General features: G+C 35.7%; 1 protein-coding gene across 1 annotated transcript in view; it reads right to left on the reverse strand.

The window, feature by feature from the left end:
* The window catches only part of LOC103916248 (tolloid-like protein 1), a 140,953-nt gene that overhangs the window by 67,679 nt on the left and 52,324 nt on the right, over positions 1 to 20,950 (reverse strand). Inside the window, exons 2-5 of the mRNA XM_009323208.1 lie at positions 13,429 to 13,539; positions 9,268 to 9,348; positions 6,815 to 6,967; positions 4,640 to 4,757 (exon numbers count right to left, since the gene is read on the reverse strand). Coding sequence (XP_009321483.1) covers positions 4,640 to 4,757; positions 6,815 to 6,967; positions 9,268 to 9,348; positions 13,429 to 13,539 — 463 coding nt within the window. The remainder of the gene's footprint in view (positions 1 to 4,639; positions 4,758 to 6,814; positions 6,968 to 9,267; positions 9,349 to 13,428; positions 13,540 to 20,950) is intronic.

Raw genomic sequence — 20,950 nt, forward strand, 5'->3', positions numbered from 1 at the left:
GTCCATTCCTCAGTTAACAGCTGCCTATCCCAGTGTATTGACAGAAACCACCCCGCATTCAGTTTATGTTAATGCACCGTGTTTCAGACTATGTCAGCTGATCACCTGCACCTTGGTCATACCCATCCTGCAGGCCACGTCACAAAGAGCAGAGAAGCTGTGTCAGCCGCTGTGGGCAGGAAGAGTGCCAGCTGCTAGAGTTAATTACCACCTGAGAGCATGAGTCAGCCCTAATGCCACAGAGTATTTAGTACAACTCTGAATTTCTTCTCCCTCCATAAAAGTGATTGAGCACCTTTTATAACAGGTAGTGCTTCTTAAAGCTAAAGAATACTGAAAAAGTGTACCTCGAGCAACGAATTTACCTGTTTCACCAACTTTAAGAACCTGCCTGTAATGTCTATTTAATATACTAGCAAGTTCAAAAAACATTAAAACATTCAGAAGCTGTTCAGTCTACGTTTGGAGAAGCACGTGAAAGATCTGTATCTCAGACAGCTTTGTCAAATACCCATACAAGAGGATACAGCAGTGATTGTAATAGGTCATCTACAGTTTGTCATAAAAAGTACTTAAGTCTTCTGGTGGAGAACAAAAATTGCCACAAAGTCAGATCAAAGGCATGCTGAGATGCCAGAACACTATGACTAATTGTTCTCTTTTTGTCTCACTATATAAAAAGAAGCTTGATCTTGTACTCAGTAATATTTATTAAGAGCATGTGACTAGAGGCCATTCAGTTTGCTGACTGCATTTTTGGCTTTGCATACAGAGAAGTATACTGACTGTGTCTTCAGGCACTTCCTATCTGATAGGAAGAAACATAAGGATAGAGCAGTAGTGAACAAAGAGTGGTTTGAACCTGCTTACAGATTAGAGTTTTACTTGCCCTAACCAAGTAGCAGCATAAATATTTGCTGTAACAGATATCAATGCCAATGTACACTGCTTTGGTAGAAGAATCATAAACACTATTATCTTAATACTGTAATCTTATTCTCACATTTGCAGCTAATGGGTACAAATGACTATCAGTAATTACAAAATTCCAAAATACTGTTAGTGCTTCAGCTGTACTAAGAAACAATATTTCAATAATTAACTGTTCTCAAAATCAAGTTAAATAAACAAGACGTGATGACAAATAATTATAATTTAAGACTGCAACAGGTGAAATTATTCTGACGGGAAGGAGGGATACAGCTGTAAAGCTTTTGACATTTTTCCACACAAGCTGCCCATAAGCAAACTAGAGACCCTGATACAAAGGAGGGTATAAAGCTGGTTGGAATATTATATAAAGTGAAGATAGAGATGATGTGCCTTAAACTTGCAGTCTGAGAAAAGACTGCTAAATACCATGAAGACAAGTCTGGAATTCATAGCAACTTTAACAGATTAGAGAAGAGATCTGCAAAGGGAAATATGGCATTATTTGGTGTCCTGAGATGTGCAAAACATGGCACACACTGGAACCAGTGATGGGGTATCAGCGCTGTGGAAAGAACTCTGGCACTTATTCAGAGTCACATCCCCGATCGACCACGAGTTAAACTTGGCAGCTGTTGAGAAACAGGGAGGCATCACGCTTAGGTACCTACGTGGAAGGAGAGACTACAAGATGTATGAATTAGCTCTAGCACTGGCTCAGCAGAAGTAATGGTTCATCAGGACAAACACGTCCTACTTTTGGATCCTCATTTTCAAGAAAGATGTGGACTAGTTAGAATTTCGAAGAGAATAACAATGTGATCAAAGGCCTAGCAAACATGACTTACCAGGAAAGATTATATGAATTAGGCTTTTTCTAGCCTGAAAGAAAAGAGAACTGAGGGTGGACATAACAGTCTCAAAGTATCTAATAGATTCCTTTTTTAAAGGAAGAGGAATAATTTATTTTCTATGGCCATAGTGAGCAGGAAAAAAAGTTAATGTACTTTAATTGTAGCAAGAAATATCTGTTTTAGCTATGACCAAAAACACTGCCCCTGACTTCCTACATTTCTTATATTAAGAACACTGAAGCAATATATTTCCTAGCAGGCTGTGAAGTATTTATTTTTTCAGGTTTTTAGAAACAAGTTAGACAAGCATATATCAGCAATGACATAGGTAGAGCTCGCTCTGTCTTAAGAATACATTAGACATCTTTCTGAGATCCCTTGCAGTCCTATGGGTCTATGATAATCAAAACTTATCTCTTGTTCATTGCTGATATATAAACTCTCAACTTTAGGAAGGTCATGTATCTCTGGTAACCAGCTGCTATGTTTCAAATATGCTTTTTTCATCGCTGCCCTTCTGGGATGAGCTTCCCATGAACTGCTGCAAGAAGTAATGCATTACACTCCTTCAGAATATCCTTAATGTTTACAAAGGCTCAATAACACTTCACTTGCTAGTGTGCTAATGCTGTCATCTGAGAGGTTTGTAGATATTGTCACCTGAATTTCCACATATATGACTGTATCCGCTGTTTCATTAAATGTGTTATGTTTTGACTGTGTGCTCTTTGGGGCAGGGTTTATCATTTAGTTTTTAATTTGAGCAGTGCTAAGTACAATAAAGCCTCCCTCATCTGTGAATGTTAGCTGCCATGGTACTGCAAACAATAATGACACAATGTGCTAACAAACCAACACAGCAGGGTGCTATGGGAAAGAACTGAGATTAATTTCAATGCGACTGGCCATGTAGCAGAAAGTGTTTGCAGACGGTTTGGTGTCACTTTTGTCTGGGCAATTTCCATGGAAAATCATGCATCAGCACTGTATGCCAGCGGTTAATGCACAGTGGCTCCTATTCACCCAGAGAAGATACGTTCTTATCTGTCTCTTCTTGAAATTACTTATGGATTCAGGGCCCCCAAAAAAAGTCATTCATCTGCCCCTTCTGTTTAGCCTGTTTATTTCATCAGTGGTGGACTGTTCATAGCCACACTCTTCCTTGTTTTTGTTTTAAACTTTTTACAGCTTTTGTAAATTATTTGTAATTTGTAAAGTACCCACCAATAAAACAACACTAACTGTAAAGGATAATGGTGATTTTGAAGGTAGATATTGAGTATATTCCAACCATCTGGTTCGAATCAGTTATAACCCAGCCTTCACCCTGAAGTGACTTGATCTCATGAAGCATCAACCAGCCTAAGGAACAGTGCTTTGGCTGGAGAGATTTTCTGTTGTTTGGCTTTGGGCACCTTGAGGTTGTAGAATTTACTTTTCACAAAACCAAGATCTCTGTAGTTATCCCCATACTACTTTTCTCTTTCTAAAGCACCCGAGACCACTTATACTTTTCACATTGCTTTAAATTCACATTGCTTTCTACCTCTGTGAGTCCAGGGAACCATCACGATTATTCTCTGCTTCCTATTTCTCTTCCAGCTGTATGTCAGTATCCCTGAATCCTACCTTACGGCTTGCATCATTAACTAAAATAATAGCCATGCTGGGTCAGAACAAAAGTCCATTTCATTTGGCACTGTTTCTAACAGGGGTCTACAGCAGACCTACGGGAGCACAAGAACATGACAGGCAAGTTCACAGGCACTCCTGTAGAATAAGCTCTCGGCTTGCAAGGATCTGTGGCTCAGAGACTTTCCAAGGCAAAGTTGATGCCTTTCTTAAAATAACCTAGGAGTGCGTTTTATTACATTGTCCTATGCCTTAAGAAGGTCAGGGGTAATTTAAACAGAGAAGTCTATATGTAATTTTATGGACTATAATTCAGTACATTCAGGATCATTCCTACAACACAAGGAGGTCCCAAAACTTCTTTTCACAACCTTATCCCATAAAAATTCAAAAGTAGGCATGCAAAGTGTTCGATAATCAGGAAGTTAGCAAGACAGAGAGCTGTTCGCTGTGGAGCCTACAACCCAGAGAGAAGCTGACTATCAGAAGCACAGTATTTCCACAGGTAGTGAGTGCTCTTCTTGGAAAATGAAGATAGTGCTCTCAGGAAGTTCACTGACCACTATATAAAATTAAGAATTCCGAGTGGAATAAATAACAAACATAGCTGACTGAGGCATTTGTGAGCAGAAATATCTGAAGAGGGAACATGGTGATTAATGGAAAGCTGCACTAATGAGTGATAAAACCTGTTTTGTTTACTTTTACACACCAGTGACCTGGAAGAAGGAATTTGCAAAATGGTCATGAATTTGGTGGTTAAACAAATCTGGGCAAGGACAGTCTAACAATAGAAGAGTTAAAGTCACAATTAACAACAATTAAGCTGGAAAAGGAATATAGGACAGATATCCATACATAATTCAGCAGTAAACATGTGACATAGAGAAAGCTAAGAATAAACAAAGGATAAGCCTGAAATACCTTTAGAACAATACATATAAATATTAAAATCGTGACAGAAAGCCAATTATAAAAGTCTCATATCTGTGTATATACAGCAAGATCATTTTATCTAGAAATAGACAAAAGAGGCATAACTTCAAAAAGCTACTATACATACTGCTTTCAATGAACCTAAAGCCAAGCAGAACACATGTATCATTTAAATACAGTATCTGTTCATTTTCCTGTGAAGTATATATTCACTTATAACTGCAAAGATGACAAACATGGCCAAACATTGAAAGCACAAGTATCTGTTACCATACATACACACTTACCCACATGGTCTGTATGTAAATACAATATAACTTTCTTCATCGCTTCGTTCAATAAATGTGACACACGTGTACTTTTCCCAGTGCCGCATAGCCTGTTTGAACATGGCGCGCTGGGTGCCTGGAAGAATAATTGTGTGAGATGAAATAAGAGACTTTTCTAACTGCATCTTGTTCCTTAAAAACAGATTTTAATACTAGGAATATAGGCCTGGAAGGAGTCACTGGATCATGAAGTCCTGTGTCCCGGCAGTCACATAGACTGCCAGACTCCAATTAAAGGGATACTCAGACCATCAGCTCGTCATAACATATCTGCCTGCAAGGGGACCAATAGTGCCTGACACACTCTAGCAAACATAAAACCTGCAATAAAAAGCACAGCTACGTTACACCAGAGGAAGACAGCAGAAGAAATCTCATGTGCCTGCATTAGCATAATGTTTGCTAAGCAATTTCCCAGATGAAATTATCAAGTGGACCACATTGGGGAAAAAATAGAAAGGAAAAAAAAAAAAGAAAACAAAACTGGGGAACCCTGGATCCTAGCTATCTAGCAAGAAGGGGAAAAAAACCCAGAAACAAACAAACGAAACAAAACCCTACAGCCTTCAAATCTGGAGATCAGTTTAAACTAAGCCATGTAAACAGGCATACCAGTCAAGGCATTTGGTTTTAATAATGCTGTCTTGAACAGGGACCAGACTCCACTTCTTTACATCAAAACCTTTCAGAAATCAAATGATCCACCAAAAGGGGGAAATTCTTAATTTGGTACAATACTAAGCATACCTAGATATTTGTTTTAAAAATGAGAAACTCATTCAGAAACAATCAAAGCTATACTCTAGATGCAGAAGCAGCCAGGCCACCTCTCACAACAGAACATAAAGCCAGCTAGTATACAGTACTTCAGGTACTACAGCAATGTAATTTCATTGCCTGAAAAAAGACAAGGCTTATTAACTTAGAGGCAGCATCTGAGAATACAGCTGTATTGCTGCTGAGCTGGAAATCCACAAAGAACAGCACTGCTTGAATTTGCTAGCACAAACACATCCACCTTGCAGACTTTTGCAAAGATGCATGTTACAGCATAGGATAATTAAAAAACCAAACAAACAAAACAATTTTTTAAACTTAAAGACAACAAAACCTCAAAGTACATAAAAACCAGCAAGTTCTAATCGTGGCAGGATCCTAAAGATTAAAGGTTATTTCATCCCATCTTGCCCTTCTCTTTTATCCTTAAGCAATATTTGCCAAGCTTTAAAATTTATCTTTCATTATGAAAAAGGTAAAATGTTTAACATGATATGCTTTCATTTAGTTTACTGCCATTATTTCAGAAGATGGTAATCCTAAAGCAAAGGTCACACTTGGTATAGTACTATACAAATACCCAAACTAAAAGTTTGACTGTAGCTGTCAGTTTGAAAGGAATGACTCTGGTTTCTCCATATAACTATGCATACAACGTGTGACCATTTGCATGTTTCTTTTGGTTCCCTGTATTATTGTGCACAATAAATAAGATGTTATTGCATATTTTTTCCCATCTATCTTTGCTTTTCTTCCTCCCTTTTTGTTTTAAATTACCTCTTACATCCACATTGATATTGTTCCATCTACATTTTTCAGGGATAACAAAGGTTTAAAACTTTTTCTATAGTTTTCTGCTAAGAATTCTATATATTTTGAAGTCAGCCTTTCTTCTTGTCATATATAATGTCTGTGTGTACCCATCTGCAAACCAAACTGAGGAATTACAGAACACATTTGAGTCAGCTTGTTGAGTGAAATCAATTTAGCAGAATACTTGTCACACCAGGTAAATTAGTTATATTCACATGCTAAATAACCTGTATTTTTTAAAAAACAGATTTCATGACATTCAGTTACTTAGGCTCTTGAAAACAAACATGCAACAAGAAATATTAGAAAAAGAAAAAGAACCTTCCCTTTCTAAAACATAGTTATGCATTTTTATTATGTAGCTTGCCTTTGGGAACAATTTTTTGTGGTATGACTAATATTTTCAGAACAGATGTACTTCAGGCCTGATCCAACAGAAACCCTTCTATTGACTTCCATAGTATGATTTGACTTTAAAAAAAAAAAAAAAAGGCAATTAAAAAAATTTATATTCCTTCTCCCCATCCAAAGCACAAAGCTTACCAGTGAAATTTCCACCTATTACATATGGAATGACACCCCCTGGCCATATTCTTTCTGTTCGTGATGTAGCAGCTCGGGGAAATCGGTTTTTCTCATTTTTCCCTGAGAATTTTACAGTAGTTCTTCCTTTAGATGTATTATTTTGCTCAAAGCCTGTAATGATAATCAAAACATTGAATGAGCTCACAAACACAAAAAAAAGAGAACAATTATTTTCCAGCAGGTCAAAGTCAGATTATTTCTTTATGCCCTTTAAAAGTAGGACATTGCTGTTATGCAATAGTCTATTGTTACTTAGTTGTCTGAGAAATGCTTGAAACGAAGAGTCTAAATCTTCATTTTTCAAACATATTTACAGTAACAATTTGCACATATATTTATCAACTTGAAGGCACATTGCATAATTTCATCTAAATTTTCTCATTTAATGGTAATAATAATAATAATAAAAAAAAAATCACACTCCCTGTGTATTTATTTTTTCTTTAAATAAATTGGGATTTTTCCAGCAAAGAAGAAAAGACTTTGGACAGACCCAAAGTAATCAAAGCATTCATTGTCCCTTTCATTTTTATTGCAAGATCTGGAAAAAGCAAGTGCATGACCATCCTTAAAGCACTGGATAGAAAGAAGTCAAAGTATTAGATTGGCTTTTATTATCAGGAAGTACAAGGAAAAAATAGATAAATTTGCAAAGGTGTAGACACATGGAAAAAGTCAGAGAGGGTCATTTCTCCCTCCGATCTCCATCACCTGTAACTATTACCAGTAGATACATTTTCAGATTAAAATGTGACTTTCATTTTGATAGTAACCCTACAACACTTCAAGATGCAAATATACATTTTTCATAAATGAGCTTTTGGAACCCTATGGATAAGTATGACTCATGGCTGGAATTTCTTTACAAGACCAAAAAATGCCTGCTATTTTCAGAGATATTACCACCATTTGTCCCATTACAGTTAAATCTTTCCCAAATCAGCTGAAACTTACTGTGACAACAGAAGAGGATAAGGATAGTCAGACAAGGATTTGCACACCATAATGGGGTTAGCTGTTGTCTTCCTAAGCAATTTATAAGTTAGTATGAACATTAGGGCAGCTGATTAAAATGGATCACTTGAAAGACGGTCAACAAATCCTACTCAGTGGGGCTGAATTCTTATTCCTCATTGAAGGGTACACCTTCCCTCTGTGAGTATCCCCTGTGATACCAGTTCCACCTAAGTGTTAATGGGTATGTCAGGATCAGGGAGGATTCCAGGGCAGGATCCTAGTACAGTACCTTGGCATAGCCCCAGGGCTGGGAGAGCAGCAGAAGGAAGAAAGGGAAGAAGCTACAGTACAAGGCAGGGAGAAAGTTCTTGGTGCACAAGGAGAAAATCTGACTTTGTAACAATTAACACATAACTTAAATTATATCAGGAATGATATAGAAAATGTCAGGGTGTAAAAAAACCACTCAGGTAAAGCAGACAACTTACCCTTGCATTAAATAAGTGTGTAAATGAGAATTACACAACAGCCTACAAGACAGGTAGAAACTTCAGAGAAAAACTATTGTTACACTTAATATGCAGTCATTACTGAACCACTTCACATGTTAATATAGATGTTTTACCATTTAAAATTATTTTCATCAACTTTATTTTGAACTAGAAGAAGTAAGAAATTTATGCCAAATTGCATGCAAAAGACGACAAGCATTTATGCAATACTAAAATTATAATTCTTTTATAAAGAATGATGATTATATACCAGAGCACATCTGCAAAGGCAGTTACTGTGCTCTAGTTAATCTTACAAGATATGCAGTGATGCGTTTAGACATAATGTGGTGTGACTACAATGGAATTTCACATATTTTCCTTTTTGAGATTAAGGTTTCATGACATTAGTCACAGCTCCTTGCATCAAATACAGTGAGTAAACTCAACCAGTATTAATGGGGATTCCACTTATATAGCCCGCTGAATTCAACTACGTTCATACTGACAAGAGTATGATTAGTATAAAAATGTGTTTGTTCAGTGTAACGCACCATAAATGCTTCAAACACAATATGAATGACCAGAATGCCCCAACTGGATCCAGAAAAAAAAAACCATATAATTAGCAGCTATGCCGCATAGCCTACTGTACTGAAAAGAGATTGTATTGATATCAGTTGAACTGATAACTGTGAACACAGCCACACAAAAAAGCTAAGGAATCTTTCATACAAGATTTAAAGCTACATATTTTAGCTTCCAGATTTGATACTGGAAATAGACCTCTAAGAAAACGCAGCAAAGAGCAAATCTCTTCATTACTATTCTTGTACTATTTATTTTATAGTTTGTTTATGCCAATAGTAAAACAGAAAGGCTTTAAAATGTTAAAGCACTATCATCAGTAATGTTCATGACACATTATATCAGGTAACCTGCTAATTTAAACAGTGAAAATACCAGAGCCAAATCTTCTTATCCTGTCTATAAGCTGATAGAGGGCACCTCGTTTTTTTGACATCCCATGCTCTCCAAAGCCACCTTTAAAAAGGAAAGGAAAGAAAAGAAAAAAAAGGAATTTTACAAAAGTTAAAAACATGGAATCTTACACCTACAGCAACTATATAGCCTGGAGAGATTAGAAAATACCCCATAAAAGCTGCAATGCCGTTTTTAAGGAAGTTTAACATTCTTCAATGACTCACATACAAATTCTTCAAGTATTCTTGACAATGACAAAACCCCACATTTTTAGCTGAAAAAAATTCTAATATGCATTCCAGAATGTAAGCCAACATGTCTTTGTTATTCAGACAAGTCATGACAATTACATCATCTAATTATTATTTGAGGCCTTTTTTTCTTCCTGGTGACCTTGACATCCTCAGAGCCATACTGATTGACAGCTAAAAGCCTTACTCTCACAGAAATTTCCTGAATGCATGCCATAATCTTCTCATTTCAAGGGAGGGGAAAGAGGGAAAGCAAACACCCAAAGTTTCATCAGAAAAAAAATACCAAAACTGATACAAACTTAATATGGCTGATTTTACCATGAAAGATTTGGTTTTCTTTGTCAGCATGCAAATAGATGTCAATGCACTCTAAAGGCTTTGAAACATCACATGCCGGTGTATATTGCAGTGAGACCTCACAGGCATATATATGTCTGCGTCATTTCAGCAATCAATGAGCAAGAAAAACTAAGCTATTAAGTAGCTGGTTTTAACATTTACCATGCCATTTACAGAAATGCAACACATTTCTAGGTTTACTGCGTCCATTTGATGCATCTGCCACATACTCCCTTCACATACAATCCTTTTGCGGCTGCAAGTGCCTTTGCAAACACCAGTAAACCAGAAGAAAGAACACTGATAACACTGCACTAGTCAATAAATCATTCAGAATTGTTCAGAGAGTTTTGTGATTTTCAGAAGTTTATAGTAGGTTGTATTTTAAAATTCAGTATCTGTTATAGGACAAGAGAGTTTTCAAACTACTTTTACAACAGCAAAAATAAAAAGAGAGAAATAAAAGGACCATTGAAACCTCCAATCATGACTGAAAAGACCTTTCCCAACTTCCTATAAAAACTTCCCATATATATGTGGAAAATATATTTATTAAACAGCAACTTAAAATCATATTACAGATGAGAAAATTCCATATAAGGCAAGTGAGTTTGTGTGGCTGCTCAGTGAATAACAATGTGCCTAATTATTTGGATTACACTGTCACATAGTTGCTGGCTCCCTTGAGAAAAATTTTCCAAATTTTTTAAAACATTTTAGATAGATGATGTAATAGTTCAACACATTCCTTTCCAACAAGTTACATGGTAACTATAATATACACTACAGAGAATATAACAGTTCCATTCCTTGTATTGATCATCATTAATGTAATTGTCTCTCATGTTAACATTCATCTTCTAAAAAAAGGCATATAGCTAAAGATTCCAAACAAATATTAAAAAAAATCCTTAAAAGCATCAGCTGTCATAGACATAACAGAAGAAAACCCAAAGAATCCATTATTTACTTGAAGAAACTATTATACCATAATTATTTCTAGAAAAAAATATTAAACTGATTTCTGTGTTAACACAGCCTGTGTATTTCATTTAGTGAAAAACTGAAGAAGAAAAAGTATCACACATAACTAATCTGTCTTATATGAATAATATACAGCCTTGCCAAGCCACAGTCTAAAAAAGTTTTTAAAAAAAAAAAAAAAAAATCGGATTTGCTGCATCTTCTCATACTTCAGGCGGAAGAAAGAAGGAGGATACTTTTGGCAGTTTGGATTCATAATAATATATGCATAACAATTTTATCAGTTTTACTGTTGTTTCTGTTTACAATGATTATGAGTATTGCTTGGACAAAATGACAACTAAAATGACAGAGCCACACCCTGAGAAGCTCACAGATTAAGTATCCGATCCTGCAAATGTAGGCAGATAATCCTCACCAAAAGGAGTAGTTCACATAATGTGAGTCAGAGCCTGTGAGCCTCAGGATTTTTAATTAGTAGTTGCAATGGAAAATGCGACTCTGCAACTCCATCTTGATGGTTTACGGCCAAGTATCCAACCCTTCTACGTGATGTCACCTTTAGTTTGTGAAGGTCAACAACAGAAAGTGCTCAGAAATCAAGCTTGTAATTAATTTTCATTGTGTCTAAGTGAGGTAAAATATTAATTTGTTTTCTATTTCAGCCATTTTATGTTCCTTTTCCAGTTGCTACCTAGTATCAACTAGTTAGTTGTCGGCAATTTACTCTTGTGGAACTTAGAGGGAAAAAAGCACACTAGGCTGTGCAGTTTGCAAAAACAGGTTAAACTCCTAGTTTATGCATCAAAATGCTGTAAATTTAGAAGAATAATTACATATGTAAAGTGTAAAATTGAGTTCTCCAACTCTGTTTTTAAAAAAAAAATCAAGAACGTTGAGGGTTCAGTGAGAGCCATTACAAAATCATTAACTTCAGCAGAGTTTGTTCTCCAAAGTCCAGTCCCACTGACCATTGCAGTTGCATTGATTCCTCTTGTGCAATAAAGGTAGAAAAATGCGATCCCAATGTGTTAGTAATCCTCAGTAGGATGACTCAATATCCTGAATAGGATACTGTCCACAGGAAAAGATAATGCACAAATCTCAAGACAGGTAAGGAAAGAAAATTAAATAATAGAATATTAAATATTATTTAAAAATAGCTTAGGAACGTATATTCTTTCTGTGGCAATTGACAAAAAAATAACTGTGCCATTAAAAAAAGAATAGAAAAGCAAGAAGAAAAAGGAAAGTCAGCAGGCCAAAGCAATCACTTGACTGCATCCACTTTAAGGGGAAATGACTGACCTTGCTCTCTACATTTTGACAGCAAAACTAGCGCCTGAAATACCTTCAAAGCCAATTAAAACTATTTGTTTGGGGGAAAGGGGGGCAGGGAAACCGCTGACTCTATTAACATTTTAAAATCCAGTCTTGATCTAGAAAGGATTAAAGGTGTTCCTGCCTTGAAAAAACAAGTGGCTTTAAAAGGAGATAAAATAAATTTTCAAGTTGATATAAAAGTAGTCTAATCACGACATCTAACTAGGAAGAGTAAAAATACTTTAAATATATCGATATTGAAAGGTTAAATTTAAAATTGCTTCTTTGGTCTGAAAGATTCCTCAAAGTGATCCTTATTTCCACATATCAGGAATCATCAAGTTAATAGTAGCTCAGGTCAGGAACATATAGAATATGCTTAATAGAAAATAAATTTCAATTATGCCTTTATACATTTTCTAATAGCATTTTTTCCACGCTTTTCCTAAGTAACTTGGGTTTTTTGGTACCATAACCTGAAAGTTTACAAATTCTCAGTTATGAATTTACAAATCGGAGCCTGAAAGCATAGATTTTCTTAGACATTAGACAGACATCCATTTAGACATGGATTATGTTTTCTCTCTCTCACACACACACATATATATATATATTTACATGTAAGTAGTATCTCTATCTATCTGTCTGAATATCCAACTGCCTGTGTTAATCAGATTGCAGCTTCTGGCACTAATACACTGCATGTTAACAATAGCAAATAAACATGTATTAAAATGTCAGATAAATAGCTTCTTTTTAGACAACACAAATTCTAGGATGACATGTTCTTGTGTTGCTTCTAGATCTGGGTGGAACTGAAAAAAGAGCAAAAGGAGGGGTTGTAATCCAAGACTCCCAGTCTCGCCTCCAGGATTCCACATATGTTCTCCATAGGGCATTTGGGCTCTGCTATTGGGAACTTTTAGCGATGAAAGCAAAGCTTTGTACAATTTCCTTTCCCACATGACCACCTGCAGAGTGGACTTACGGTTCCTACCAGCTTCTGCTCTTCAGTTCAACAAGATATTTTAATCAGAAATGCCAGAATAAAATTAAAATTTTAGTTTTTCTCTTTCTTTCTCTAAAACAAATCTATACTCATTGCTTCATAACTTTTTAAAGTGTAAATTAATATTACCCAAAACATTATACTGACTTTCTACATTTAAAACAGACATTGCCTTCTATGCAGAAGTAAATAACAGGAAAAATAAGTTAAAACAAGCTTGAAATATCATACCTGTGTTATGGCCAAGTCTTTCGTTGGAGTGCTGCGTAAGGTCAATCGTCCTGTCAATTTGAAAGATTTTTAAGTCTTCATCATCTAAGGCAATATCTCCCCAAAAGACAGCTTTAAATAAAAAAGAGCTCAATTTAATTAAAGAATTTATTTAGACATTAAAACCAATCTGAAGACTATAATGCCACGTTACAACCCTTGGGAAAATATATGACAAATATACATCTATATCGCATATATTTGCTTACTGATGTATGTTTTATACAAAGAAAGAACACTACCTAGAAAAAGACAAATAATTTGATTCTTGAAACAATATTCTCCTGAACTCTTAGTCTTCATTTTCTTTACACATTGCCTAAATGCAATCATTTAAATGTAATTTCAATCCATTAAAAAATTTTCAGCATGTGTTGTTTTCTGTAAGTAAATACAACAAAGCATAAAAGACACTTAAGTATGTTAACATTTGAACTATGAAGTCAAAAATGTACAGTACTGAGAAAATACAACCTTTATATTTCCTAACATCTTCCTGAAAATGAGAATTATTTGAAGTAATTTTTATTATGTTCCAATCACTTTCTATATTGCATTATGTTTGTCTCAGAGAATTAATATGTTTAGCTGTTTTCTGTTAAGCTGAGTGAAAAAAAAAACTTTATTTTTCATTTTCCTCCTGGTTTATTTGTATGCTTCCCTTTTATAGTTAATCTCACTATTAGGATTCTTTCAAATACTTTGCTTTTCAAAGCTCCAGTCTCTCTTTCTTCTTTTTAACCTTTCTTTGGCCTTTTTGGTGGGTTTCTTCTCTCTTTTCCTGTTCTCTTTCAGGCTCTCTCTGTTTTTTTCTGTTTGACTTTTGCATAGCTAACTCATCTTCCCTAAGCTGCCATCACAACTCAGTGAACCAAGATATAGGCCCACTTGCAAGAATTCGGGATCTATAACCTCAGTCTTTCATCTCTGCCTATTTTTGCTGAGATTTTATCCTGAGATCTCCCTGCCACCTCAAACTTATCATTAAAGCCGAACTCAACAGGCCAAATCCTCAACTGCTGTGAATGAAGTCAACAGAGCATATACCAATTAACATGAGCTAAAGTGGTTGTTTATTATCCTTATCCAAATTCTTCCTTTCCCCTCTCTTCACTACCTCTGTCAATAGCTCTATTATTTGTCCCCTCAGAGTCACAAAAACCCTGGGTTCAATCTTGGTGTCATCTTCAACTCCTTCCCTCCTTTCGCCCATCCAGGAAGACATCGCTAACTCTGCTTGGTTGTTCATTATACAGTTCCACAGCAAACTGCTTTCTTTGCTTCCATACAACTAAAGCCTTGTCCAAAGTTCAGCTGTTACCAAATCATTCTCTCTGGTCCACTTCCATTCAAACTGATCCTAAACATTACTGTTAGCCAGTATTCTTTTTCTTTGTCTGTTTTTTATATCATGTTGTAGAGACCATTCATCAGATAATATTCTCAGTAGTTTCATGTTGCTGCAAAAGTTACCTTTTTCTTATTTATTGATGCTTACATTCATTAGTATTTAATCAAATCTGTATCAAAAAAGTCTCTACTTAAGCAAAAAGATATGTATTTCTGAAGAACTCCCAGATATTACATTACTTCCTCCTAGCCCCATTCTTCTTCTTGAACACAAGGCACCTAGGAAAAATCACATTGAAAATGCCTTTGGTCTGCCTTGTAAAATACCTTAAAAAAAATAGATCACCTACACAGAGTTCCAAAATGAAAATGAAACTTTTCAATTAAAACCATAACCAATATCTTATGTCTTCCCTAAATATGGATATTTTCATGTATATAATTTTTTTACACAAAAAGATAATGTTTCTTAGAAACCACAAGTATTTCAGACCATTTCTGAAACTGTTCAGTCACTTCTAACACATTTCTGAACACTCTCCTTCCAAGGGTCACTATTTCCTTATGTTAATATTGGGTACATCTTTCCTCTGGCTAGCCTGTTCTCACCAGTGATAGTTTTCACCACCAGGTCAAGAGACAGAGCTAGTGGCAGCTCTAGATTCCCCCCCCCCCCTTAAGCTTCTAGGAAAAAGATCTCAAATTGTCAGGGTTTTTAACAGTGAGGGGAGAAAGTCAGTAGTCTCCATCTGACTCAAGTTAAATATTATTTTTTATTACTATTATAAACACCTTCTAGAGATTTCTCTTGGATGTCATTCATAACAGGGGCCACTGTATAAGCACAATGTGAGATTGCAAACTTTAATAAACAGAACAGAAAATGGTAAGAGGAAGAAACCATTAACATTTCAGTCTACAAAGACATGATGTGCCCCAGCAGAGGTCACACAGGTTGTCCACACCAGACTCGAGGAAGTGCTAAAGCTTAATAGCAACCCCATTTTTCTTTCGTGGTAATACTGAGAGTTAACAAAAGGAAGGTTCTAAATTAACAATAGTTGATGCAAAAAATAACTCACTGACAAAAATGTATTAGCAGAAATCACTTTGGTTGCAATGTGTAATACTGAATATTCATATAAATATGAATATTCATATAAATATGAAAACCCAAGGCAAATCGAACTTCAGAAAAATAATAAAGTAGAAAAAAATTGGTGGAAAAAATCCTCCCTACTCTTGATGATGCATCGTTATCACTTCACTGTGGTAACATTCACTTTGCCACAAAAAATACAAATAGAAAAGACTAAACCCTGTGAATTTGTCTGACATAAATGCATTGAATTTGTGAGCACATATATAAAATATACCTCAGCGTTCAGGCAAGGTACAGTAACTTTGTCTGTTGGGTTAGAAAGGAAAACAAAGCTATGCTATTTTTGTTAAACATCTGGACTGCTAGCTAGGTTTTGATTAGCAGCTAAGCACAAGGTTAAGTTTAACAATAATATAACCATGGTAATATAACAATAAGTGCTGATGCAAGTTTGATGTAATTGTAAACAAGCAATCTGTGTGACCAATAGGAGCTAGGTTCTCTAATGTATTAACTACATATGAGTTACTGAAGAAAGAAATATATGTGATTGTTTAAAAGTATAATGGAAAGTTTGGAGCTTTCTTCAGGCCACTGGTTTTTTTGATGCAAGGCAATTTTGTTTTGCAGAAAAAGACAAATGCGTAAAAGAAACATGATGAAAGGCAGAAACCTTGATAGAATTAACTCATTTGACTTTAGCAACAATTTAATAATTACCACTTTACTTTTATTGAAATAAACCTGTGATTTTCTGAATTAATTTCAGTGCAACTGGGAAGATATATACCTCGTAAAAGAAACAACAGTTAACTGGATGCTATTTATTTTCAATATAGTCCAAACAATCAGCAACTGAAACAAAAAGGGAGCTGATTAACTGCTTTTTAAAAAAATGCACCTTTTTTTCCAATGAAAGGTCTGCACTGAATATCAATTCTGCCTTTCAAAGCCTAAAGCACAACCCCACCTGAATTACCAAAAAAAAAAAAAAACACCAGGTATCTCCCACAACTGTTAAAAGTATCCTTTAATTTTTTTGAATGCCTGTGTAAGTGTCAAACTACTTTGTAACGAGAGAAGACCTCGTTAGAAGACCTATCTCCTACCTTAAAATTTTTATGGCCTGAAACTATCAGAAGAAATCATTCTGTATACTTCATCATGTCACACACCAATCTTAACCTTACAGAAAGCAAGAGGAGGATTGTTTGGGTATGCAAGGCATTATGTTAAAGACTTTGCTAAGAGCATGTTAGGATTAAGAGCTTTATTAGCTCGCTCTAAGGAACTTCTGACAGAATTGACCTGTTCAGCTCTGCACCTCTATCATTTTTCACAGATATTTAATTCATAATTTTCATCCAGAAAATTAACAAGAATGTGATAACCAATTCACTTAGCATGAAAAAAAAAAAACAAAAACAAAAACAAAAACCAAACAAAAGGATGGAAGAACTTTCAAAATGATCCAAACAGAACTTTAATGTACCTCTACTTATTTCAGGTTGCTTCATGTTATCTCTTATCCTATCTATCTATCCAGTGATCATGAAAATTTGATGTTTACAGGCAGCCTTTTCATTTCATTTGAAAATGCAAGATTGACAATAAACTTAGGAAAAATCTGTTGAAAATCTGAGACAGCATTAATTACAGGGGGAAAGTATTTCAAATATTTTTTTATTATATGTAGGTTCTTAATAAAAAAGAAAATGGATCCTTTTGTCCAATACTTGATAAAGAGATATGTACCTGTTATACCAAATTTCATGTAATTCATGTTTTTATTGTGGGGTTTTTTTATGTTTTATATGGTCATTTATGCATTTACACAAATTCAGAGAGAATACATGCAACTTCAGAAAGATGGACACAAACTGATTATGCAGTAGAAGTATGTTTTTCTGCAACAGTGGAGAAGGATTTATGTGGAGCTGTTAAAACAGAAAATACTCTTCACCAGCAGATGCAGTTTTGCTTTCACACAACTCAAAGCCAGCCAAACATCACCTTCAAAAAAGTCTTACTTTATTAAAAGACAAAACACTGCCATGTAAAGCAGCTAAGTTTTTTACATGTAAACAATCAGCTCACAAGCATGAAAACAAACAGGAGCATAAGTAGGTTGTAAAAGATGTCTGCCATCCAGAGAAACACACCTTAATATTACCACACAAGTAATGTGATTGGAAAGGAAAAATAAGGTGATCTATAAAATACAGATCAAGCACAGGAACTACGGCTACATTCTACTACTTGTAACAGGAACTATTATTTTTTCATAAATAATTAAGATTCATCTGCAAAGCTCTCTCTGCTAATCTACTCTGTTCCAAGACCACCATCACCGCATCAAATATCCAGTATTCTAAAGGAACAAAATAGGTTACTAAGAATAGGAAATAAATAATTAAAATAATATAAAAAAAAGATATGAAAACTATTTTAAGTATATGGATGCACACACATGGTGTGAGTCAATTACCATACACAGTTAGGACAAAAAAGGCTTTCATGACTTTCTAGAAGGTGGTCGGAAGTCCATGGAACAAGAAAGAAATCATGTGGTTAAATCCATAGGGCTGCAATATGAGGTAGGATGGCTCATTCTGGGATTTGAATTATCAATTAGCATGCAAGTCTGCAAAATATATACAGGAGTATATTCCTTATAATTGCAATAACAAAATTCTCTACATCAAACTTCCTTCATAATTTGTCCTACAATTATTTATTCTTAAAACTCAAATCATAAACAGCCTTTTTTTTTTTAATAAAATACATTCCTGATAGTGTATTCATACTGATATTAGTAACAAAGTATAAAATGCAACTAAGTAAAGATTGCTAGTGTTTGCCCCTACAGCACAGCAGCGCAGCAGAAGAAAACCAGCTCTACCTTGGGATAAGTCAGGAGCACCCAGCTACCAAGGACAGCTCTAAGGGACCGACACCGCCAGAGACCACTACGATCCAGAAACCATTTCCATAACGTGATTTGTTCTGATGACCGTGCAGGCTAGAAAAGTGTTCAACTCGGGTACAACTTTCCCACATTTGGAAAGCTTGTGAAAATAAGATTAGAGAAATTCTTTCTTTGACTTTCTCAAACTGAGATATAAACTGTGAGCAGCCACACAGGTATTCTCTTGTTCTCTTGTTCTGTGAGCAGATGCAGAATTGTGACAGGGAGATTAGTCCTCTACTGAGAAGATACCAATGAAAGGATTAAGGCAATATTAGAAGACATTTTAAAAGCAAAGTCTCCAATTTTGGTATGCTACTGGGAGTGGAAAGCACAGGAAGTTTATGCTTCATCCCCTTCACAGAAGCTGCCAAGAACGGACAACAGTAATATTAGAGTTAACTGCAAGGCAAAATTGAAATCTGAAGAGCTCCTTTAATGTCCTTCAATGGGAGGTGGGACACTGAGCACTCTTCAAAGTCTGACCAGTAATTCATGCAGCAGGAGGTGCCAAGAAGTGTGTTGGCCCAGGTTCAGGGTAGATATTCATCTAAACCCACATGTGCAGCGGTTCCAATTAGCAGCCTCTTCTATGGCTGAGTCATTGAGTACTTCCCTGTAACAACAGAGCTACGTGCATTATAATCTATCTTGGTGAGTCATTTTGTTCCATACAACCCATTCATGGCTTACATAACTGCTGCTAACTCTGAACAGAAAAAGGAAAATTGAGAGCTAAATAAGTAAAAACAATTTCACCTCATTACAAGGAAGACAACATATGCTACTATAATTAACCTAATTTTGTACTCCCACTGTCTTCAAAACAGTTCAGTCTTTCCAAGATTTTCAGGTGCAATACACTTTTCTTAGAAGTCATTAAAATGAGAACAAGACAGGGCAAATAAACAGCAAAAGATCTTATGTGCAAGCACAAGCATAAGACTGCATGCCATACCCTGAACTCTGTCATCGTTCATCATGAGTGCTACCTTCAGCCATAACTGTGTAATAAATTTCCGTGTTACCATACAGAGCTCACAGAACTTTCAAAAGAAATTTGTGAATTGAAATTGAAGTTTTGATAACTATCCAAATCAGTTTGACTTTTTATTGAACAAAAATATGACAGCAAAAAAAAAAGTTAAATAAACCTTTAACAACATTAAATAGAAGACCAAGGCAGCCTATTTTCACAGACACACCAAAACAAGAAATTAGCTACTTCATTAATTTCACCATGCAGCATTTTCAAATCTGCACATGACTATGAGCAAGTGTTAGTGAAGCCTCTTGATTTACTTGAAAAAGCTCACATAGACACACCTGAAAAGGAATATAGCACCTCTGACTGGCTCCTTCCATGTTCCTACTTACTGTAAAAGTAAATTATGTAAAATAGCAAGTTCATCAACACTCATACCATTTCTATTTTTCAAGAATCCTGCTTCAAACTCCTAACCAGAAAACCACCATTTTCCCTAAGAAAGGTATCGTTTCCACTTCTATCAGAAAAGAAAATAATGATGGCAGAATACTTTAAGCATTTCCAGACTGTATACCAGTTAGAAATACATTCCTCCATTCTTCTGAATGTGACATCTCTTGACAACAGCTCACATAAGCATAAAGTTATCCTGAAATCAGCTAGCTTGCGTACGGTGATGTAGCCTTAGAGGCACAAATTTTAATGCCATTTACTCAAATCTTCAATGACACAGTTTCCCTGCTGACATCATTACCTGCAACTGACCACTGTCTCATGTCACCCGCTCTTAGAAACTTCCCTTATGTTTCCCATGCACAATGCTTTTACCTTCCTTCCTTCCTTCCTTCCACCATGTGTTCACACTTATAGGTAGGGTGCTGGCAAGGCAACATCCCTGTTGGGGCCAAGTTACACTTGTGGCGTCCCATCTGTGGTATGCAGCATTTCACCGCAGCTCCTTCACACCGTTCTCCAAACTCTGCAGGAAGTTATTACCAAACTGACCCAACTAGGACAGAAAAACAACCAGGTATGACCTGACTGTGGACACAAAAAAACAGCTGTAGAGCCAAAG

This window comes from Pygoscelis adeliae, unplaced genomic scaffold, assembly GCF_000699105.1.
Source record: "Pygoscelis adeliae isolate BGI_AS28 unplaced genomic scaffold, ASM69910v1 Scaffold594, whole genome shotgun sequence".
NCBI classification, from domain to species: Eukaryota; Metazoa; Chordata; class Aves; order Sphenisciformes; family Spheniscidae; genus Pygoscelis; species Pygoscelis adeliae.